Below are 25,246 nucleotides of genomic sequence, written 5' to 3'. Positions count from 1 at the left end.
ATACAGACTGTTCCTTTCAGTTTCAGAGATGCCAGATTATTTTAGTTTGCGAAAATATATGCAAGTTATTTTATCTGCAAGCAAATGTTTTTATTCCATAAATAAGACTATGACAGTAGAACCCCGATTATCCGCGAGCGGGTGATCCGCCCGCGGATTATTCGTGACTGCGAGTTCCATAGTAAATCAATAGGCCTTTCCGGAATTTGTTAGTGAGTGGTAGGCCCATGCTCTTTTGTTGTGGTCATGGCTTTTAAATTATTTAGCCACTGGTGTACACTACCTTATAGATGGATAGTTGATTGATTTCTGTATTGATAGAACATAGTTTTTATGTTGAAACATCTCTTTTCGTGTTTGCATTCTTTTGTCCTTTAATGGGTCATCGCGATATTCGTTAATCGCGGTGAGTTTGCCCGACTATTCCGCGGATAATCGGGATTCTACTGTAGCTTGAATTAACACATGATGTTTTTTCATCTGTGATTTTCCCAGATCTTCTCATTCTCCAAATTTTATAGCGGAGTGTGAAGAAACACACAATCCGCTCACTAGCGCAAAGAATGACCGAGTTCAACGTTAAAAAATTCCTAAAACGTTAAGTTTCATCCACTCTCTCACCATCACATTGTCAGTTTACTTTGAAGTTTTGATTTGTATCGTGAAAAAGTACCGTATTTTGCTATTCAAAGTATCGGTTTTCCAAACCAAAAGCTTCCATTTATGATTCCTACAATTTCAGTAGTTTATGAATTTTAATTGCAATCGCAAAAAAGACTAACAAAAATTAAATGTGCGCTTGCATATCTGGCAACTCAGTCTGGAAGTCCGTGAGGTAAAACGTCAACATCATGCATCCATATGAAATGTCACAATATTGATGCTCGAAAATCAGAAAATCCGGATTTCTGCGTCGTCGGCCATGTTCAGCTGTCATTATGCTCTGAAATGTCATCATATTGTCAATAAAGTTGACCGTGTAAGGTCCGCTTTATGGAAACATTCACATACACCACCAACGGCAAAGTTGGCCGTCGACAAAATAAGCTCAAGAGAATAGTTGACGGAACGGTGACGGGACATTGTATGTGTAGCGCTCAACATTCCGACAGAGCGTTCCACCTAACTACGAGCCTTGGCCCATATTTCCTCATCAACCTTTTGCAAAAAATAATTTGGCCTTCTGCTTGCACCAGCCATCGTTTTGACAGTTTGTTGTTGTTTACTGTTTCATTTGCAATAATTTTATTCCTGAGGCGCGTGTAATTTCGCCAGGTGCTTGCATAAACCGGAACCTTTTGTTAATTTGATCTGACTCGATCGAATATAACTGTTTTTATACAGCTGATAAAATAGTTCCATTGGAAAGGAAGTACTATCGTAATAGGTAAATTTTACATCTATGGATGGTTATGTAAGGGAATTAGGGTGGAATGGTCGTTTGAAAAAATGTTGAATGATACACATTTTTGAAAAAAAAAATTCTGATAATGAACAGAAAATAACGAGCTTATTTGTACTTATCAGTTGTTTGTTACACGTGCCATGAGCACCTTCAATGAAATTTTGCAAGTTCCCATAGGTTCCTCATAATTTTTCGATGCGTATAATGGGTTGGAAACTCATTCAACATAAAATTCAAATGTTTATAAACACCATCTCAGAAATGGACACATTGATTCGATGAAAATTTTCAAATTAAAGTGTTGCGCATTCTGACTTAAGTTTTTATTTGTAACTTCCTGAACTTTGAACGGCCTTCCGTGAATGTCGTCAATAAATTTAAAACATTGAGAACAGCAGGTTAACAAAGAGAAGAAAGTAAGAAAACGGAATTGACATGTTTTCCTACGCAATTATTCATATGTCCATGGGGCATCGCGTACAATTGGTCTACTGAGCACGCATTCACAGCCGGATCATATGGTCAGACAAACATCACGAGACGAGAACAGCTAGTACAATTCCCGTAAATGACGATTCCCATGATAGCTTGCTGCAGAACGTATGGCGAGCGAGGTCGCATTTATTGTTTATTATTTGTTAGCTCGTGTTTTCCCAATCTCCCACTTTCCCTCATGCTTTCAATATTTTGTAGCTCCGAGCGGAAACATGAGTCGTATCGTCAGTACTGGTTCGGTGATTGGCGCGAGTGGACGCAACATGGCTAGTAACTTCCAGAAGGTTACACATTGTATCTTCGACATGGATGGACTTCTGTTAGGTAAGTGTGTGTTCTCTGTAAACTACTCTAAATCGTTCCATCCTGCTATGCTTGCATTTCTCTGCTAATTTCTGGATTCCGAATTTCGCATGAAAAGTTCTTCATTCCATAAAGTAGTATTTAATCGCCATAGCCAAAAACAGCGTTGCAATGGTTTCATTGTTTTATCAATAGATGACATTTTGGAGAGTAAATATAAGCTTCACGCATGTTCGGCCTTGATATTTATTTTCTTACATACAGTTGTTTCTCCCATTTTACTATTGACGGATAAGAAAAGTGTACTCTTATGACTCTCAGCTGATTGTTGTTTCATTGCATGTGCCTCAGTGTAAATAAGAAAGTGCCTGTGTGCATTGGGGCTGTTAACTGGGTTGAAGATTTAGATCGTCAACAAAGTGATGGTGCATATTGTTATGTATTCCAACTCACATGTGTGAATTGGATGTAGAATGGTGGTTAGTTTATTTTTTTATGAGGTATAGTATAGCGATATCGATTGTGACGATTATAGCAATTTCATATTTCCGATTGATCGAATGATAGAAATAATGTAATGCCTTTTATGCAACTGATAGTCATTATCGCAAAAGTACATAAGGGAAGGCAAGTAACATCTAGTTCAGAAATAATTTTTGATAAATACGAGCATAAATATGAGGTTGAGGTGTCACAAACCTAAAGTTGAACTTCTCTTAAAATTGCTATTGCGTTCATTTTAGGCGTTATTGGTATTTAATTGAAAAAAATCCAGAAAATATTTTTTCTTCAGCTTCATTCAGTTTTAACAATTATCTAATTCAACTCTTACAATTTACAGTGTAATTTTTTATACTGCAACACAAATAACGAAATGCGATTTTTGTTTGTGTTATAACTAAAAGAAAGTAACTGAAGAAGGTTCATGAAAGTATAAAGGGCTAAGAAATAACAAAAAACGATCGTTTGAGGTTTCATTGGTGTAACAATAAGAACATTAGAGTGCCAATGAAAATGGCCATCTCGAATTTTCAAAGCGAACTTGATTAAAAATGTTGATTTCTACGGAAAACTACCCTGTGTAAAATATCAGCTTAATCGGACTTCATTTACTAGTGTCGCACAGCGGTCAAAGTTTAAGTTTTTTGAAAACCGAAAAATCACCCAGGAGTAAAGGAAGTCGGGGGTTTCGAAAAAAACATTTTTGATGCCAAATGTCTTCAAATTGCATGTCGACTCGATTTTTTTTTGTCAAATATCAACACTCTTGATCATTTCTTCGGAATACGAGGCAAAAAGCATGGTTTATGAAAATCGTCATATCGATTTTTCATACGGGATTCCCTGCGAAAATGTTGATTTGTACGATAAAATACCCTCTGCAATATATTGGCACATACGGACTTTGTTTACTATTGTCGAAGATCTCAAACTTTAAGTTTTCTGAAAATCGAAAAATCGCCCGAGGGGGGAATAAAGGAAATTGGGGTTTTAAAAAAAAAGTTTTTTGATGCCAAATGTCTTAGAATTGCATCAAACTAGAGATTTATTATTATTTTTATTGACATGAACGACCATGTGCCGAAAAGTCAATGTTTCACAAAAAAATTCTTTCGAGATAACAGTAAATCTCGACGTTTCATGCGATTTTAAAACATTTGGCCAGAGATGCCAACATTCCTGATTTTTCAGGATTTCCCAGACTTTTTGGCACGCTCCCTGCTCCGCTTATAATCTAAGGAATCGAAATTCCCTAGATGCTTGCTATGAAGGCAAGACTTTTCGCTCGTCCTCTCTCAAGCGCTTCGTGATTAATCTAGGGAACTTATTTCCCTAGATGTCGGCAATTGAGACCTAAGAATCACGGGAGTCAAGACGCGACAAAGGGAACTTATTTCCCTGGACTTGTTTGATCTCTTACGGGCTAAGCCCCTTCCAAAGTTCCCGTAATCACGAATACGTTTCAGAATCAGACGGCTCCAGATTGGTCCGTCCGAGTGAAACTCGTAACTACTTTCGGATGGGAAAATTGGGAATGTTTTGGTTATACCTTTATTTTTGAGCTCCTTCCTTGTTAGGAGCTCTGGCCTTGGATGCGTGGCGCCTAGTTGCCAACGCTGGTGAAAGGTTTCGGATTTAATGGAATTTGCACTACTGTTTTAAATACAGATATTTACTGGTATTTAAATTTATTTAAGCAAACTTAACTATGAAGCTTAGAAATTGAACTGCTTGAAATCGAATATTAAACTGTCTTTCTGGGCAAGAATCTTAAGTTTATATACCCGAGATTCCTACCCAGCATAAAATTGTGAGGGAGAAAAAAGTTCTCCCTCCCCTGCTCAGACAACCGAGCCGTGGTTTGCCTATCTCCTATTTCTATCCGCTTGTTTTGCGGTCCTTCGCCCTCACTTAGAGGGTTCAATAAAATTCGGCTGCCTGATAATTCTTACCCGCCTGTTCTGAGCGGTTCTAATCTTATCTACCAGCGTGAGAATTTCTGTTTCTCTTCCTCCACTACGCCACCGCGTAGAGTCCCAAACAAACATATGCCCTAATTTGCGTGCGTCATAAATTTACGCCGCTTATCGCTTAAACGCATGCGTTTAGCGTCCTATTTGGTCTTCGGCCCTTCGCTCTCATGCGATAAGGCGCGAGACCATGCGGTTAGCAATTAGACTTTGCCATCCGCACGGAAACCTAAACAAACATCATCTTGCACGCTCTTTTGGTTTCTTCGTCCTCATGCGATAAGGAACGAACTTGGCTAACTGCCGTCATTAAATATTTATTTTTGTCTGGCTCCCTATCTGGGCTGCACTTGATCAAACTAGCACCCCTTGGGTGGCCCGGTGCTCTCGCTTGGGTCTTATCTAAACTCATAAAGCTCGGATGTAAAAACATCTGGCACGGTAATCTTATTGGAAGCTAAAGATGGAAAGAGAAACAGTCCCTTTTCGCTGGTATTGATTTTTATTTGCGCCTGTTGCGCTTATCTCATACAGACCCAGGCTGAGTCAAAACATATGCTCGCCTGAATCTGTTTACAAATAAATTTATTCTTTTAATTACGCCAAATGCGCTACTAAATTAAAATTTACATTGCGCCTGGAAGCGCTCCTATCATTCACTATCATTACTGGGTCCGTAACATTCCGGCCCTTATAAATCAACTAGATTTATAAATTCTGGAACGGACCCTATGCTATCCTTATTTCTTATAGAAATAAATTTTACATTTTTCGGAAATTTTCATTTATTTTTCATTGATCCATGCTTATAATCTAACAGAGTTTAAAAATCACTTTGATTCTTCTTCGGCTTATGCCAGATTCCAGTTGATATCCCTTCAATGCTTGGTCCTAGGCTCTGGCACGAGCTTACTTCAGTTGGCTGCTCTTCTTTCGGATATTGGTGCTCTGGTAGCGAGCACTGACGTCTTCTTCCTCATCAGTTGGCTGGATCATTTCCTTTGACTATGTCCAGCACTGCTACTTTGACTGCTGGTCGTTTGAGGATCCCCTTAGTGGTTTGTATCTTCACTTGGCGAACTTGACCATCTTTCGACACAAACGTTTCGATGATTCTTCCTTTGAGCCATCATCGGCTGTATTTTCATCTGTTGGCACCCATCGCCATTCATTTTTCCTGTTGTCTTCCAGGATCTCACCTACTCGATGCATCACAAATACGCTTCTTCGTTTTGGACTCTTGATCCATGACAATACGGTCTGTGAATCACTCCAAAACGTTTTGCTGACGATTTTCAACCTCGTTTCATCTATTATCGACTTTGTCAATCGACTTCCTAACACGGCTGCTTGTAGCTCTAGGCGTGGTATACTCAATGGTTTTACTGGTGCTACTCTCGACTTTGCTGATAGAAGTCTTACATGTTGTGTGTTTCCAGATACATTTCTTATGTACACACATGCACAAAATGCTTGCTCTGAAGCATCTACAAAGGTGTGTAGTTCCACTTCACCAGTTCTTTCATCGAGAATGTATCTCGGTATCGGTTTTCTCATTCGCCTTTCGAATGGAATCAACAAGTGACATTGACTCAGTCCAATCAATATCGTCGGGCGTATACTGCTGTAACTGCTCAACGGTAGATTCTTGAGGTTGGATACCTTTTCTCCATCACCTCCTTGTTGAAGCTTTGCTCTGGGAGTTGGAGATTCTTCATCGTTCTCACTCCTTTCATGACGTATTCTTTTTCATTGTTGCCGTTGATTCGTACCTGAACTCTACGGCTGTTTTGTTCGTTTCTCGTGACGTTCTGCGTCCACTTTAGCATCGACGGATCAATTCTTCCGTTGAGCCCTAACTTGTTCGCAATCTCCTCGTCTATAAGAGAGAGTGATGACCCCGCATCCAAGAAAGCAAACGTGTTGATGATTTTGTCATTATTTTTTAGCGTCACAGGAACTATTTGGTAGAATACGTTGGATTTTGTTATTTGTTGGTGATTGTGTATCTCACCATCTGCTTGTGTATCTGGACTATGCTGTCCTTCCGACTGATTTGGACCACTTGATTCTCTCTCATGAGATTTATGAATTAATGGATGATGTTTATAGTTACATCCATTAACTCCGCATCGTTTTGCTCTTTTGCAATCTCGCATCACGTGATTTGTGAATGCAAGGCAGCTCAAGCAAACCTTTGTCTTAAAGGCTAATTCATTTCGCTTTTCAGGCTTCATAGCCTTGAATGCACCCGTGACCGAGTGGTTAGCGTCATAACTAACATGCCGGGTGTTCGGGTTCGATTCCCGTTCTGGTCGGGGGAATTTTTCGTCAAAGAAATTTCCTCCGACTTGCACTGTGATCACGCGTATTCTAGAGCTTGCCACTCAGAATGCATTCAAGGCGTGTTATTTGGCATAGAAATCTTAACTAAGTACTAATAAAAATGACGCAAGTAATACTACGGTGAAGTTCCTCTAGGAACGTTAGTGCCATTGAAGAAGAAGAAGAAGAAGCCTTGAATCTGGTGCATTCGAGGAGTTTGTGACTTCCTCGACATGCTTCACATTTGCGTGGATTTGTTGGTCGGTTCTCCTGATGCGTATTTATATTAACTCTACGCTCAGGCCTTAGTTCTCGCGGCTGCGGTCTACTTATTTCTCGCGGCTGCGGCCTGCTGGTGCCATTCAGCAGTCTATTGGTTCTTGAATGAGGCTTCAGCCACTTATTGAGATCAGCTAAAGTCTTTGCCCCGTCATACATCTCTTCGGTCCACTTCACCTGTAGACCGTAGGGCATTTTCCTAATGATATCTTCCACCAATCGGTGGTCAATCAGGAGTTCTTCTCTATCCATTAGCGAAACATTACTGACGAGATTATCTAGTGCTTCGGATATCTCGGTAATCAAATTCCGACTCTCCCTTTTGATATTGGTGAGTTCGGCTAGTAATTCTTTATAGACTAGTTCGGGTCTTCCGAAATTATCTTCTAGTCTATCAATGATTTGATCCATGTTGTTTGGATCCATCATTAGCTGTCGGACGCTCCTCTCTGCGTTTCCGTACAGCACTGTTTGCAGGCGATTCAAATTTTCAAGCCTGTTAAATTGACCTTGTTTTGTGGTCTCATCAAAGGCTTTTTTAAATTTCGGCCATTCTCGTGCCGCGCCTCCAAATCTTGGCAAGCTCATCAATGCCTGCCGCTTCAGAGAGACAGTCCATTCTGGCTCTGCCTCCTGTTCTTGATCGTCGCTACTTCCTCATTGATTCGAAGTGCTTGGTTCTAATTTTGTTGTCCTCATGGACTTTACCAGAGCTTCCATTGCTGCTCTGTTTTCTTGCAAAATTTCTTGCAAGCTATTTCCGGAAACTGATTGTCTGACTTTGACTTTCAGTTCCATGATTTCCTTTTCTGTGCTCATGCACTTAGGGCATATCCACCTTTCTTCCTTCTTGGGTAGATATGTAAGTCCCACACATGAAATGTGGAACCACCGATCGCATTCATCGCATGCGACCATGTCCTCTTTCTTGTCTTTGTCCGTACATAGACGGCAGTGCCCATTAGGGTTGGCCTTATATGTTGCCATTTTTAATAACGTGATTCCTTCTTGAATGCACGTGAGTTCAATTTCAAATTTGCCTTGAGTGCTTGAGTTCCAAGTCTTATCTCACTCTTACAACGTGATTCCCGTTTGAATACACGTGGGTTCAATTTCACTCTCTGGCGCGAGAGTTCCAATTTCAATTTTAATGTTTGACTTCTTAGTCTTTTGAAAAGGGCGTGATTCTGAGCCTCCCGATTTACTCCTCTTGCGCGAGGGTTCGTGGTTCTTGTCTTGGCGAAGGTGTGAGTTTAAATCTCCTCTCTGGAGCCACCAAAATATAATCTAAGGAATCGGAATTTCCTAGCAAGCTATGAAGGCAAGACTTTTCGCTCGTCCTCTCTCGAGCGCTTCGTGATTAATCTAGGGAACTTATTTCTCTAGATGTCGGCAATTGAGGCCTAAGAATCACGAGAGTCAAGACGCGACAAAGCCAGGGAACTTATTTCCCTGGACTTGTTTGATCTCTTACGGGCTAAGCCCCTTCCAAAGTTCCCGTAATCACGAATACGTTTCAGAATCAGACGGCTCCAGATTGGTCCGTCCGAGTGAAACTCGTAACTACTTTCGGATGGGAAAATTGGGAATGTTTTGGTTATACCTTTATTTTTGAGTTCCTTCCTTGTTAGGAGCTCTGGCTTTGGATGCGTGGCGCCTAGTTGCCAACGCTGGTGAAAGGTTTCGGATTTAATGGAATTTGCACTACTGTTTTAAATACAGATATTTACTGGTATTTAAATTTATTTAAGCAAACTTAACTATGAAGCTTAGAAATTGAACTGAGAAATTGAACTGCTTGAAATCGAATATTGAACTGTCTTTCTGGGCAAGAATCTTAAGTTTATATACCCGAGATTCCTACCCTGCATAAAATTGTGAGGGAGAAAAAAGTTCTCCCTCCCCTGCTCAGACAACCGAGCCGTGGTTTGCCTATCTCCTATTTCTATCCGCTTGTTTTGCGGTCCTTCGCCCTCATGCGATAAGGCGCGAGACCATGCGGTTAGCAATTAGACTTTGCCTTCCGCACGGAAACCTAAACAAACATCATCTTGCACGCTCTTTTGGTTTCTTCGTCCTCATGCGATAAGGAACGAACTTGGCTAACTGCCGTCATTAAATATTTATTTTTGTCTGGCTCCCTATCTGGGCTGCACTTGATCAAACTAGCACCCCTTGGGTGGCCCGGTGCTCTCGCTTGGGTCTTATCTAAACTCATAAAGCTCGGATGTAAAAACATCTGACACGGTAATCTTGTTGGAAGCTAAAGATGGAAAGAGAAACAGTCCCTTTTTGCTGGTATTGATTTTTATTTGCGCCTGTTGCGCTTATCTCATACAGACCCAGGCTGAGTCAAAACATATGCTCGCCTGAATCTGTTTACAAATAAATTTTTTCTTTTAATTACGCCAAATGCGCTACTAAATTAAAATTTACATTGCGCCTGGAAGCGCTCCTATCATTCAATTTTACTGGGTCCGTAACATCGCTCCCTCCTGATTTTTCCTGATTTTTTACTTTTTGCTTTATCAGGAAAAAAATCCATATAAATATACTGGGAGTTTTGCTGGTTGTGTATGAGAACTGTCATAATAGTCTACATGAAAAAGCTTTCCGGTCAGCGCTTATATAATGCTTATTCTTCCTTTCGATTATACTTTATCTGTTCGCATTTTCGAAGGTACAGTGTCGACATTTTTTGAATTTTGAAGTTGACGTGAAAGAAATATAATCTATAAGAATCATATGCCCGAAGGTTTTCGCAATTCAATCACAATAAAACGAAGATTAGAAACAGATTTGGAACGGAAACGATGAAAGGAATATTAGCGACCAAACATTATGTACAGTTAAATGAAAACGATACAGGTTTCATTACATTTTCGCAGCAAATAACATCCAAGTATAACAATCGATGTACAAGAATTTTAGAAGTAAGAACGTCTAAGCATCTTTTTTTATCTGTAATTAAAAGATATTTAAAAAAATGTTTTATTTCTTGAAGAATGTACATTAAATTGTTTGTAAAGCAAGCAGTTGCAAGAATGATCCGTGAGGCACGACAAATGAATTAGCAGGTTCACTACATATGTTTAAAATCTCCGTTCATGTGCATCAGTTGAAACATGGTTACTTAAATCGTTACGACTTGTGCGTTTCATCTATGCATCGATTTTTTTTAAAGCAAATCGTGGCGGGTGATGAAAACGGGTCATTTTGAACAATCCGACTGACCCGGTCTTCACCTGAAAAAAAAAATCTGGTTCAGGTGGTATTGGAGAGGAATTCTGTGAGCTTCTACCAAGCAACCAGTCGATACATTCCCACAAATACTGTTCGCAACTGAACAAATTAGCTTCCATAATTAGATAATGTTTAGAGTTGTTAGGTTACCTTAAAGATTTCAGAACTTCCTGAATTGATTGCAAAACAACACTGTGCTAATAAAATTCAAAAAATAATACTTTTGTTTTCTCAAAAATGGGTACGAACTTTCCGGACAACCCAATATGAGCTATCCTGATTTTTCCTGATTTTTTTTTCATTCTCCCTAATTTTTCGAAAAAATAGTTGGCAACCCTGCATTTGGCATCAAAATATATTTTTTATTTCAAATGTACTTGAATCAACTTCATTTCTGTATCCGAGTCTTGGTCCGTCTAAATAGACTCATAATTTACGAGGGTGGTTCGATAAGTACTTAACCTCATCGCCCGATGGTGTCAGTATCGCAAGAGAGATTACTTATCGTGTAATACAGTCAACCCTCCTATAACGCGGTACTCTCAGAACGCGGTTCCCATATTACGCGGCGATGAAATTGCGACAGCCCTCCTATAGCGCGGTTTCCGTTCAACAACGTCCCATCAGTTCTTTTCGTGCAACCAATGCATGATTTTAACTGGATATGTTTATATAAACATTCAAGATAATCTTTTAGCCGTTTACGACATCGGTTTCAGGCAAGCTCCGGCTTACAGGATATGATTCGCAAGTCAAGATGTGCTGAAAAATCACGGCTTACAGAGACAAGGCTAGTTCTTTAGCGAGTAAACCTTTTTTTTCGATGACGTCATCCGAGTCGTCAGTGTAAACAGTCGCTAGTTGTATTTTGTTTTCCGACTTACGCGTAAATGTTCCTGAAATGAAAAATCGAAAATGGTTCAATGCGCTATGAGCGGGTGTATAAATTATGAAAAAGATATTATCGGGCCAAAAAAGAGATTCTTTCGCTTTAAGAAAAACCGAGAATTATGTTCTTTGTGGATAAATGTTTTATCAAATTATTCATGGTGTTAAATATAATCAACTATATTATCAACGCACAAACTTACAAAGCACGAAAAATAAAAAATAAGAACACATTGTTTACTTCAACGACTCAGATGACGTCACTAAAAAATGACTGATCCGGAGTAGCTAGCCTTGTCTCTGTAAGCCGTGCTGAAAAATTAGCTGTCATTGCCAAACCTATCAAACTACTTGATGAGCTTTATGCAGATCTATGGAAAAAGGTGCGCCCGTTTGGTTTATTAAGCAGGGTTAGAGGAGCGGTAGAAAACAGTACGGCAGAAAGCGGGAGGGATTTTTTCTGAAATATTAAAGAGAAAGGATGATCACAAGAGTTTGAATGAATTTTGCACTCTCTCATTATTTAACTAGTATTCAGCTGCTACTAGTACTTCATTCGAATATAAACGTTTGCAACATGAACTGTTGTAGAGCTCACAAATGTGCACAAGCGTATTGTGTTTTGTTTTCAAAAAATCAGTATACTTTAAAAATGATTACAGAAATAATGTGCAGATTGAGTATGCGAAGCAGGGCCCGAAATCTTCGAAGGTGAAAAATGAAGACCGACTCTACTCTCAGTAGCTTCGCTTCGACTAGAACTGCTTCGGCAGTCGCCGCCAACAAAAAATTACTTGACTAGCGCTGACTAGCGAGGATGACTGGTGAACTAGTCCAGTCATTGGTTGTTTTAACTGACTCGACTAATGATCCTGATACTAGTTTTGTACCCGTGTACGCACGTCCATATAAAGAGAAACGAAAACTTGATTCCTGATGCAAAAAAGTAGTTACCCCACCAATGGACGGTTTTTTTCTACCCATCGTGAACTCAAACCAACGAAGTTAGACATTTATCAAGAATGCTATAAAGGTCCTCGCATTAGTATTAGTTAGTATTAGGCGTGCAAAATAGCACACACACACATTGCACGCTATTTTATACGTGTGAGTAGTTTTCGTGTACGCTACAAAAAAATCTAGCTCACCTGTAGCGTATGTCAAACCACGGTGAACTCAAACCTCGATGCATGCAAACGTGCATGGGAAAGAGAGAGAGGAACGAATTCGTTTTGGGGGAAGTCACTTCAAAATGCAATGAGGACAATTTGACTAGGAAGAATGTAATGATATAGTCGAATCGGTAGAGGGAGATAGCAACTAAACGCCCGACTGACTGTTCAGTCGTTTTGGTGGAGAAACTGCGTGAAGAGCCAGAAGTCATTTACCAACTGACTATGGATATAGTCAGTCGGTTAGTCAGCCGACTATCCTTAGTTGACTATGACTATGCCGAGCCCTGATGCGAAGCCACTTACTTAACTTCAGCATCATCAACGTCCGTAGTCCCCATCTAGGTAGAGATCCACTTTTATCAGAGAAGAACACCCGAATGCAGTTTTGAAATTTTAACATTTAAATGAAAATTTTTAGTTTAGTTTTGACGTAGGACTACGTCTTTGATTTCTACATAGGGGTTCACTCTACGAAAAATGTAATGTTTGTCTAGGAGTTTTCAAATGCATATTACGCTAAATTATTCTAACGATATCTGTTATAATATATACCATTAGACAGCAAATTTATACAGCAATTTTTTCGCCTGAGACATCAACAGTGGAAATAATAAGACAAGTGTTCAATTTAACAAATAAAAAAGGTTCGTTAATTAGGCCGAAAAATCAATACACTTATCGAATTTTACTCGCTAACTGGACTGCAAAACAGCAAAAGCAATACATCGAATTGAAGATAATATCTATTGTTGATACATAACTGCTTTGCATCTCAGTTAACGTACGTCCTGTTATAGATAAGTCCAGTTGAAGATATTCCAGTTAGGGAATTACTTTTGTATATGACGGGGTGACGAACATCATAAGCGAGTGTCTTCCGGGCTGCAGCAACATGGGCAATTGTTCAGCGAAAAATGGTATCAATACTAGGAGGATCGCAGCGATTATCATGCGAGGACCTATTGAAATCGTTATTACAAAAAAGAAATACTAACCCTTTGCGGTCGGAATTAATTTCCCTTGAAAGAGGTCCTCTTATCTTTCCACGCTTACAATATTTTGTTAATATCAAGTACCGTTACCTATTATTCACAGAAACTCCGTATACATCCGTGAAAAAGTTCACTAGACATTGAAATTCGTTTAGAAAAAAATTAAACTATAACATCGTTTAATGATGTATTTAGTATGATTCCTTGCTGTGGTGACTGAGAGCAGACAAATGACCGCAGAGGGTTAATCTTCATGACTCATATTCATAATTCCTTATGACTCAATTCCTTCTATGATAGATTGAGTAGTAAAACCAATACGACTTGATTGTCTGCAAACGAGCATTATTCCACCGAAAAAGCTACTGCTCTCAATAATGAGTACAAACCGTTTGACGGTTTCCGTCCTTTTCAGGGCATGTAACGGGGGAGCAGAGTTTAGTTAGAGTTTCAAAAGAATTAAACTAACAGATTTCTGAACAATGTAAAGAATTACTTTAAAAAACAACTGTTCTGAACAATTACAGTCCTACGTCAAACTTCCGTCCGTGTCCCTAGGCTCAGACTCTTCTACTTTTTGTTTTATTTTATCATCATTTCCTTTTATGATCTCTCATTGGTCTCCATACTACGCGGTACGAATGATGTGATTTGTACTCATTCTGAGTTTCTTATAGCTCGGTTTCCATACAACGCGCTACGGATTAGCCTGGTTTATATGTAAAATTCGAGTTTCTTATAGCGCGGTTTCCATATAACGCGGTACGCATTCACCGCGTTATAGAAGTGTTGACTGTACATTCTCGTAAACGGCTACTGTCAAAATTTCAGCCGAATCGGACTCGTAGTTTCGTTTTGACCGTGTGTGGAAGCAGGCGTGTCCGCGGATTTTAGAAAAATGGAAAAAATGGAAATTTCGCCATCGCCACGGCCAAATTGGTGGAATTGTACTGCTGCCCCATCTACCGTATTCTCCAGATTTGGCCCCGTGTCATTTTTTTCTGTTTCCAAACTTGAAAAAATCACTCGCCGGGCAGAAATTGAAGTCGGAAATTGAAAATTGAGTCGAATGAGGAGGCCATCGTCGCCACGGATGCTCACTTTGCAGACCTCGAGAAAACGTATTTTTCAGATGGATTAAAGAAGTTGGAGCATCGCTGGGTATCGGACTGCCCTTGTTTGATCATTATTTTATGACGTTCATCAAGTAGTCCGGTCTTGTGAAGCTTTTGTTGTCCCATGAGCACCACTTGTGATGCGAAATAGATGGAGTCAATCCTGGAAAAACTTTCGACAAGTTAATAGAATTTCGAACCAGCAGAAACGGAAAATTAATGTTCACATCTTTTGGGATTGGTGCTTTCAGACCATTTGGCATTTGGAGGTGGTATAAGCCGATGTTGGTTTATACAAAAATAAGTTCGATGCAGCAGTACTGGGATATCCTTACGGCTGAAAATCCTACTTATTTCGCTTCATCGATTCGGGAGTTGGCGGACTCAGTATATTCTGCTTTAACCCTTTAACGGGCCGTGAGAACTAGCAATGTAATCAACGCAAACTAGAATACAACGACATGTCTGCATGCTAAAATACACAATTTTTTTCAATACGCAAAACAGATAAAAACATTGAAAAAATTGATGGCAGTACAGTTACCACTGAAATGTTGGTGACAATATAGCTGTCACTGCTCGTCTAGTGGTAAACATGATTTTTTTATGGGTCAAATTATAGAAATCGAATCGACCATTCGATACAATCACTATCACTATCACACCGATTACAATCTGGAATTATAGAAATCGAAGAAAACAGCTCGATTCATTACTCTTGCTCGAACGTCAGCGGTGGTGTTGAAATATATGAAATGTTTCACAAAGCACTATAGAAAGGATGTCAAATCTTTTTTCTTCGAGACATCTGCTATGAAAATTATAAATATCTGTATTTCAAAAAGTGTTGGACGAATGATGCTTAATAGGCGTAAAGCATACTTTATTTCATTTGTAATAAAAACGACAGTTTGGAATAATTTGCTTTACAAAAAATTAATTATTAGAAAATGAACATTTTCATGTATTTTCATAACTGCAATCTATGAAATTCCGTGAGGAGTCACGCATGAATTTCATTTTGGGCCTGATCACGAACGTGAAAACGAAATGAATTGTATGCAATTTGTATGCATTTCATTCCGTTTTCACCGTGAAGTGACGTTCGTAATCAGGCCCTATTTTTAGCAAAACATTTTGTTTGCATGAAATTCTCTTTTAATCAATGGAATGTCGAGTGGTTAGAGCATGTGTGAAGAATAAAATTCAATCAGATTTTCGTTCCATGCTTTATGATATATTATATTACGTCAATTTGCGTGATTGTACTAATATTCTTTTCGTCCAAATGGGAATTGGTGATAGAGTGTTTGCAATATAAACGACATTCCATATAAAGGCTCAGAGTTGAGAACATAAACAATAAAACCAAGACAATTAATTTTTAATATATCACATCAGTGAATGTCCGTCTGCTTAGCAAATCATTTTGTTCTTCTAACTCTCTGTGTTTTGGGTGACGTGAGTATTACATGAAGGTGTTATATGTATCAAGCGTGTTTCATCTATGATATCGTTGTCCATTGTTGCAGAAATAGTGTTTTCTGATGTTTCTTCAAGGTAATTACTTTGAATTGCGCACGCTGTGGGGGAGTCACCTACATTCTCGTGCATCGAGCAGAGCGTCGATTTCTTGTTGTAGCGTCGTCAATAGATTTATTGTTTGGGGCCATCACCTGTGGCTTTAATTTCTCGCTTGTTGTGTGTTAGAGTTTTCTTTACCTTTGCCATCATGTCAATCCAAATCTGTAATTAAAAAAACAATTTTAATTTTTGTTTTGCTGGTCATTTCAGCTTTAGCATATGGTATAGTATAGCATTAAAAAAGAAAATTATTGACAAAAGCAACGTTCCAATATATGCTAGCAGGAGTAAGAATTTTGAGGTAGGAAATTCGGTTGAAAAAAAATTCGAAAAATATGATAAATTTTACTCCTTTCAGGTTATATATATATATCATAGAAAAAACATTTACTTTCTGCCATTGTGAACCAAGGCGCATTGGTGGTCCCAGTGCATTAAGCTCCTCACTGAACTACTCCCACTTTTCCTTAACCGGGATTCTATTTGAACTGCCTCCACACAAGCCACGGGCATGTCTAATTTATTTGATAGAACGAATTATTGCACACACAACACAATTTTGTGTTGCATACAATATTCACGGGAACCAAGCTGAAATAAAGAATGCATAAAACTCGTACATGAATTAACTTCGCCTTCGCTCGCAAAACATACCCCTTTTATTCGTTAAATTGTTCACTTGTTTTAGAATTTGCACTCAGGTTAAAAAATTGCTGGATAAATTTGCCGTCTAATGGTATATATTATAACATACTAGCTGCCGATAGCCGATAAACGTTGTTCTGCCATTCGAATTATTTCTAGAGAATATTTTGGGTGTTGAATAAAACATAACTAATGTATTTTAAGCGTGTTTGAGTGTTTTAACGATCTACAAAATTAATCAAATGTGATCGATAAAAAGAACGAATGAAACGATTCCAACGGAAGTTGGTTTGTTGTTTCATGATACAATGTATTTCATTAATGTAACATGTATGTTTAATCTCCCAATAGTTAAATGTAAGGAAACAAAAGTAATAGATTTTTGTTGTAAAGTTGAAAAATGAAATAAAGAAAATCAATATTCATATCGTTCATTCGTTGGAAGAAAATACGCGCTTCTCTTTTTCCATATGCACGGCCAAATTTATAACTGATGGGTCTCGTTCATGAATTGAGAAACCAACGATATGCCAGATAACAATGGAGCTGATGTATCGTTCTTATTTGGAACTGCATTACTTCGTTGTTGTGATTCAATCGAGGAGCAATCACAGCCGTATTCTAATTTAGAATAAGAGCCATATTGTCACTTCCTTTATCCACGGACTTGCAAATGTATTAATTGTTCTTTGCTCAGCTGAGGCGAATATTGTACTACTCAACTATTTTCAATTTCAATGTCTGCGTCGTTGATATTTGTGAATGACATTATCAGTATTTATTCGTTGATATATTAGATATTTGCCTACGAATGCGATCGTGTCGTTGGTGAAATCTCTAGGAAAACACTTTGTACATATTCCATCTACCATGCAAGGCGATAAACGTTTCGAATCACCGCATGGACCATACATCATTATTGTGGTAACAGTATAGAACAGTTATTCATATTCCGGAATCCGATTGGTTTGAAACTCGATCGAATTTCACGATCATTCAATGTCGTTTTAATACTTAGAAGACATAGTCGTAACCCTAACTTAACTTTTTTGTCTGTACATTTCCTTGCATTTCCACCAAAGCTTTATACATAACATAAAATCATCGTCGGACACAATTTTCGTTCAAGATTTATCCCCCAATTGCAGAGAATGTGTTGCATTTCACATCGAACACATTTTTAATATGTAGAATTATGTAGAATTAAAAAAATGGTTTAAAAACGTGTTTATTCCTCCCGAATATCCATTTTGCATTTTTGCTTCACAGAAATGGAATACGGAGGTCAATGTTGTCTATGTTGAATTGGGTCGCAGTGTTGACACATTTGCACAACTCGATTGGACTTGAGTCGAACGGATTTCAGCATGCAGAATTGCAATCCGTTCGGATAATTTTGACTCTGACGCTGTTACGGCGTTGCTCATGATAGCGTTTCCCAAGTGAATGTATTCTTCCTCAAGCCACTTATGTTGGTTAGGTCGTAGGAATCGCAGTCGTTCGCTCTCTACATACGCGTACATGTCGGCCATGAATTGTTTATACAGCTCACAACATCATAAAATGACATCATACGATCCAAATAAAATCCATCGAACGCACTCCTTTATTTTATTCGTATGATATAGGTATTCATAAATAATGTTTCAAAATGAGTAATGATGTTCATAATGAATGGAGTACCTGTGGTAGGATCACGTTGTCTAATGTTTGTGCAATATGCATCTTGCTCTTTCAGAACGGTCGAGAATTTCTCCTCAAAGATATTTCTTCTGACTTGCATTGTGGTCACACACATTCTAGAGCTTGCCACTCAGAATACATTCGAGGCGTGTTGTTTGGTATGGAAATCTCAACGAATTACTACTAAAAATGATGCACTAACATTAATTGAAGAAGGACATGGAGAGAGTCGTATGAACGATGTGCGTTAACGATGAATTCCAGATTATTGTTTTTACTTCGAATCACAATTTCTCGCGTCACTGTGCAGACACCTTTTATGACTTTAGTAACGCTTGCGCACTGAATCTAGATACGTGCTCTCCAGCAGATGTTTTATCTGAACTGATGAAAATAACGTTGCGAATGTGTGGATGAAAGTTCGATCTAGCGCCATCTGTCATTCAACAACATAAATAAATTCGTTCTGTTCGAAAAACGACCGACGGTTAAATTATTTGAATATTGTTTGTACAAAACTACTCGAATCGCGATTAAGAATAGGGTTTGGGGGTTAAAATTTGGGATTATATGTTTTGTTTGAAGCAAAATTCAAGCAAATAAATATTCAGATTTGTTTTTGCATAGATGCACTCTTATCGGTATTAAATATTTAGTAATCGGTATCCTATCGGTATCGTATATAGTTTACAACCTATTCTCATGCTTACTAAGTCTTTTTGTTCATAAGGAGGAGAAGTTCGGTAACAAACACCATGACACGAGATTTTTCTAAATATATAATATCGTAAGAACGATACTGCGTAATATGCATTTGAAATTTTTTGTTATATTTTTCGTAGAGTGAACCCCCTTATATAGAAATCAAAGAAGTAATCCTACGTCAAAATAATACTTATCCGACCTTCTTCAATGTAGAACATAACTTATAAACAGCCTAATTCTTACTAGGTATGGGCATTATGATCATTAAAAGTACATAGAATTGAATTGAATCACTTCAAAAACGCTAAATATAACGCTGATTTCTCGTTTGTTTGAGAAACCTCCGAAGTCCATCAACTTCACTACTTCAAAGCATTATATTTTGAACATAAACTGTTATATTAATGAAACAGTGGGTTCACATTATATATTCTGGATGTATTTACAGAACCTGATATCAACAAATAGGAGGACCTGGTCGAAATTTTGAGAAAAACTGTTTTTTGTAGTTTTCTCGCAAGTGCGTCGAATGGACTCATGGGGTTTCTCGAATGCGATCGATGAACGGAACAAATTTTCATTATTTTCGCCATAATAATATAATATTTTCAACGCTCACAGTGTCGGTGTAAGTGATTCAAGGGAATAATCTACGAGAAAGCAACATTAAAAATGCTGCTGCTCCCGAGGATTAAGAATACGACTGTTCACTGGACCTTTCGCTCTTAAATGATGGAAATAAGCCACAATTCAATTGTCATGTATTGAAAAATATTCAGCTGGAAGGTTTCATGAGTAATTTGGTTCATAAAATCATGAAACAATGAGTATTTTTAATATTGTTTTGTTTCTTCTATATACACTTCATATAGAACACAAATAATGACGACACTATATTTTGTTTACGAATAAAAATTTATTCCTAATATATACCTCATTGGGCATGACCAATGATCCTAGCTTTATTCTGCGTCCTGCTATAACAGATGGAACAAGCTTATGCTTCGCAGCCACCACAATATCATGATCCGGAAGATTAACGCAATTTTCGGGATGCTATTGATATCGGTGCCTGCTTATTGGCTGCTGTTACATCAATTACAACACGTGGTTTATCATCTTGGCTCATTCGGTCTCAGAATTGAAACCCTATGTCACATTAAGTAACGCAATCTCAACCCCCCCTGATCCTGAACAACAATTTTGAGGTAATCGATACTCGTAGTCACAGACATGCAAGCTATGAATCATCAAACTGCATGATTGTCACAAACATGAAATGAAGATTCAATACATCATTTCGAACTAATAATTACAATTCGCTTTGGATCGATTGCTTAACTAGTATTATTTTACATCTGTTTGTTAAAGATTATTTTCATTTTGTATTCATGGAATCACTATATTTTCGATCTTCTTGAATGCACCTGCTTTTACCACCACTATTTCAATACATAAGCGGTGAATAAATTACAGTCCTAACGGAAATACCTGACATAACCAATGTATAGTTAATCACACTTGAATCCATTCACGCTTTCGCTACGAACGATTTGAATCGCGTTTCTGCTTGAATTATATGTTAGCCCATCTATCATCGATATCACCCTTCTCCCCTCTTCGAACCGTCATCAGACACAGAGAGGCTGTACACCGAGATGACGCAGAGCATTTGCGATCCGTATGGAAAATCCTACACCTGGGAGATCAAACAGTCGGTGATGGGATTACAGCGGGATGAGGCTGCTGTCGCGATCGTAAAGGCGCTTGATTTGCCCATTACTCCAGAAGAATACATCACGATCTCCACCGAGAAAATCAACCAGCTGATGGGAAACTGCATTATGATGCCAGGTATGCTAACCATTGACCAGACCCGGCTAATGGAGTTCTTTCTCTTTCTTTCTTCCCCAACAGATACAGAGAAGCTTTACGAGAAAATTTTGGGCGATTTGATCAAATCGTACAGCAAGCCATATCCGTGGGCCACCCGAATGAAGGTCATGGGCACAACCGAGCAGAAAACCTGTTCAATCATTGTGAACGATCTGAAACTGTCCTGTACAGTGAATGAGTTTTTGAAAAAGTTTCGCGAGAAACAACTTACGGATCTTCGTGGCGCTCCTCTGCTGAGAGGTATTGGCGAAGTCTAACTGTCCGGCTAGTCCCTATAAAGCAAAAAAAAAAAAGTTTTTGCCAGCGCCAAATTACTAGCATATGATATGATCTTATAATAATGGCACTGTTCGACTTATCTGTATCGTGTATCGTTTCGTTTACTGCGACAGGTGCTGAACGTCTAGTCAAACATTTACACAAACACAACATTCCCATTGCGCTGGCGACCAGTTCTGGAGAAGACTCGGTTGAGGTGAAGACTCAAAACCACCGGGAATTGTTCGATCTGTTCGGTCACAAAGTTATGGGATCATCCGATGCCGATGTAAAGGAGGGTAAACCTGCTCCGGATATATTTTTAGTGGCTGCATCACGTTTTCCAGATGCACCTAAACCAGAGCAGGTATTTTCTCTTCGATCACAAAAAAAAAACAAAAAATAACCTTTTGTTCCTTAAATATCGTACAGTGCCTTGTATTTGAGGATGCTCCCAACGGTGTGACGGCGGGAATCTCCGCGGGTATGCAGGTGGTAATGGTGCCCGACCCCCACATAAACGAGGATCAGCGGAAGCACGCGACCCTCGTTTTGGAGTCATTGGAGGAATTCAAACCGGAACTTTTTGGACTTCCTGCTTTGAGCTAGAGCAACGACTCGAACGCAGCGTTAGTAAGATTACAATAGATTATGACTGTCTTTCGATAGGATCGAATTTATCTTCTTTAGTTGTTTTACGGATATGAGCCGGAGTCTAAGGTGGAATAGAGTTAATTTATTTTAGAGCGCGAACACTGCAGAAAAACTTTGGAGAGAAAGCCTTGTTTTGTGTTGCGTTTAGAACAATGATGACGCGCCTCCTTTGAAACTTATGTAAGCTGTGAAATGGAGACACTCGATGATCAAGTGCATCAATCAGCCCAAGCTTTAGTCGATACCATGTGAAAATATCTGGTTGGTGTAATTGAATAATTTAACCCGCTTAGGCATGATCCCCATGGCTAATAATTATAATTATTAATTAATTAGCCGCTAATTCAATGTTTAGAAATGTTGATTAGTTTGGAAATAGGTTTGTGTTGTTCTTTGAAAAAGTACATGTCATGTGTCTAGAGTGCGTGCGATTTGGCACAGGGGCCGTGCCGTGCCAAACAAAAATGGCACAGAAATGGCGTGCCATGGCACAGTAAACATCCATACTTTAAGGGGTGACCCTCGGAAGCTTATGTCCTCAGAAATGTTGTCCTGAAAAAAAAAGTTCGATATTTGATTTCGTAGGAAAGATACAGCCGAAAGTATGAGGTCACCTCAAGGGATATATTAAGTATTACTGTGTGAATTTTTGAACGTGTTTTTCTCGAAACCATGTTTTTTCAGCTGGTGGTATCGATATCTCAGGATCTACTCGACCGATTTAACTACGATTTATCATGAAAAACATCACATTTTTAGCAAAAATGGTCGCCATTTTGGCAATTTTCGGAATTTTTAAAAACCCCTATGTAATGCTTTAGGTATGGTCCTAAAGTTTCAAAATATTCATCGTTCTGCGGCACCCCGTTGCTTCAGAACCGAGACCACCAGTAAGGTGTCCAGCTGTCAACAGCGTAATAATCATTATTCGTAAACTCGAAAAATGATAAATACATCTACAAATATAATTTAGCAATAACCAAAATACCCGAACACTTGAATTTATTCCTAACATCTGGAAAAAAAAATCACGAAAATTCATTATTTTTCGACCTTCCAGACAGCGTTAATTTGGTTGATATAAGTAATCATGTTTATTTTGCCTTGTTTCTGCGTTTGTGGCCGTTGTTTATTCGTGTGAGGTGTATCTTCCACAACGAAACCTGTTGCCACAATGGGTGAAAGAATGTCCGAGTTTTTTTTGCAATTGGTGCAATGGTAAACTCGCGGTACAAACTGGTGCACCGAAAAAAAAACATTTTCTACTTTCACGTAGTTTGGGAGAACAGAACCGACGAAAGTCACCCGAAAACAGTGTGAGGGCTTATAAACTGTTTTATTGACTTCCAAAGGTGCTGAATGCAGTTGTCTAACATCCAGAATCTTCACAAGCTCTCCAATTAACGAGTTTTTAAAACAACCCGTGTATCTTGTCGCCAGATCGAATTTAGAAAACTCCCTTCGCGCCCGGGGAATACAGCCCAATGTGTCGGTGAGAGATGTGTTGGCTCGGTTAAACCTTGGCTACATGTCCCAAATACAGTGAAACTTCGATATAAAGTACCCTCGTTATAACGTGCCTTCGATTTAACGTCACTGGGTATAACGTACATTTTACCTCGATAGAACGTACACATTCTCATGGTGTAAAGGAATATTTTTTTAAATATTTTCTGAAAGAACAATAAATTATCTGTATTTTGATACTAGAACATATTTCGTACCTTTAACCAATCCCGAAATACAACTGGTTTTGTGATTTTGGATTCTAAATGAATCAAGCTTTAATCAACAGTACGAAGGAAAACATAATGAGAAAGTCTTCGACTTTTTGTTGAATTTATTCATCAACCTTACCCAAACAGCAACACAATTATGCTTCGATATAACGTACAATTCGATACCACGAAAAAAAATGTCACCCTTCTTAACTCGAGTCCAGCGCAGGTAATCGGTTTTCCACCTTAACAGTTCGGCTGAAAAGTTTATAAGATAACACAGTAAAACTATTTTTTTGCAAATTTCAATTTTATTATTCAACTTAATTGCCTTCGAGGGCGATACAGCGTTCATAGTGATCTTGCAAAATTTCGTTGCCTTTTTATAGTACTCTTTCGATTTTTCGTCAAAATAGGCCTCAATAATCAATATCAATAATCACTTCATCATCGATCTTAAATTTCTTGCCAGCGAGTGTTCTTTTCAGGTCTGTGAACGGAAAACGGTCGCTGGGGGCCAGATTTTGAGAATATGTTGGATGCAGAAGCAATTCGAAGCCCAAATAATGCAATTACACACGAAATTCGGATTTTTCCATTTTTTCACAATAACAAAAATTGCTTCACTCTCAATGCTGTAACTCACGAACCAATGGACCGATTGCTGTCAAATTTTGACGCGTATCCATTGAAAGATGATGCTTTGTGATAGTCAAGTGGATTTTTGCAAGAGGCGCCATCTAGACGTCAACCTTATGATCTTTTCAGCCGAACACAGAGTTAGTAAAATTGCTTTATATATAGTTTTATAATAACTCCGTCATTGTTGAAGTTCGACCATATGCGCAGGAGGATTTTTTCAATAATATACGGGTTAGGCTGATAAATAATGCACATACACGCTTGTAGAAAACGAACAAAAACAAATAGCAAGGTTGGGTAAAAAACAAATCTTAATCTTCAAAACATGTATTATTTTTGGACATAGGCACCCTTTAAGCATTACACATTTCTCCCAACGGGTAACAAGTTTTTTCATACCATCACTGATAAATTCATCCGACTTTTTTGGAATCCAGGACGGGACAGCTGCTATCACCTCATTGTCAGAGCTGTAATGATTATCCTTAAGGTTTCTCTTTCTAGTAGAGGAAAAAAAATCGCAAGACACAAGGTCGGGAGAATACGGGGAATTGGTGGAATTAATTCAAACTTCAGGTTTTTCAGAGTCTCAGTTGCACGCGAAGTGTGTGAACGAGCGTTGTGTAGCAATATTATTGGCGCCAGGTTACCTCTATCAAGACAAACTCAACGTCGGAGGTGTTCCAGTGTCTGTATATACTGTATATTCGACAACTTTCACTTGATACTCATATTGATGGGGTTTTAAAAAAATATTCATGGCGCCATTT

At 38.6% G+C, this 25,246-nt stretch overlaps 1 protein-coding gene across 3 annotated transcripts; it reads left to right on the top strand.

Annotated features, from left to right (window-relative positions):
• The first annotated feature begins 1,223 nt into the window (after nucleotides 1-1,223).
• Nucleotides 1,224-22,215, top strand: LOC129780230 (probable pseudouridine-5'-phosphatase). 3 transcript variants are annotated; one of them, XM_055788267.1, is made up of 5 exons: nucleotides 1,224-1,387; nucleotides 2,099-2,224; nucleotides 20,944-21,444; nucleotides 21,597-21,829; nucleotides 21,895-22,215. In XM_055788267.1, exons 2-5 carry the CDS (start codon nucleotides 2,113-2,115, stop codon nucleotides 22,069-22,071), a joined length of 1,023 nt encoding a protein of 340 aa, XP_055644242.1. In that variant the 5' UTR covers nucleotides 1,224-1,387; nucleotides 2,099-2,112; the 3' UTR covers nucleotides 22,072-22,215. The 3 variants fall into 3 exon arrangements, with proteins under 3 accessions (XP_055644242.1, XP_055644243.1, XP_055644244.1); XM_055788268.1 differs by having other exon boundaries at nucleotides 1,225-1,387; nucleotides 21,226-21,444; XM_055788269.1 differs by having other exon boundaries at nucleotides 1,225-1,387; nucleotides 20,944-21,162.
• Nucleotides 22,216-25,246: the final 3,031 nt, after the last annotated feature.

This window comes from Toxorhynchites rutilus, chromosome 3, assembly GCF_029784135.1.
Source record: "Toxorhynchites rutilus septentrionalis strain SRP chromosome 3, ASM2978413v1, whole genome shotgun sequence".
In the NCBI taxonomy this organism is placed as follows: Eukaryota; Metazoa; Arthropoda; class Insecta; order Diptera; family Culicidae; genus Toxorhynchites; species Toxorhynchites rutilus.
Note: the sequence above shows the minus strand (reverse complement) of the source record. Positions and strands in the feature narration are given on the sequence as shown.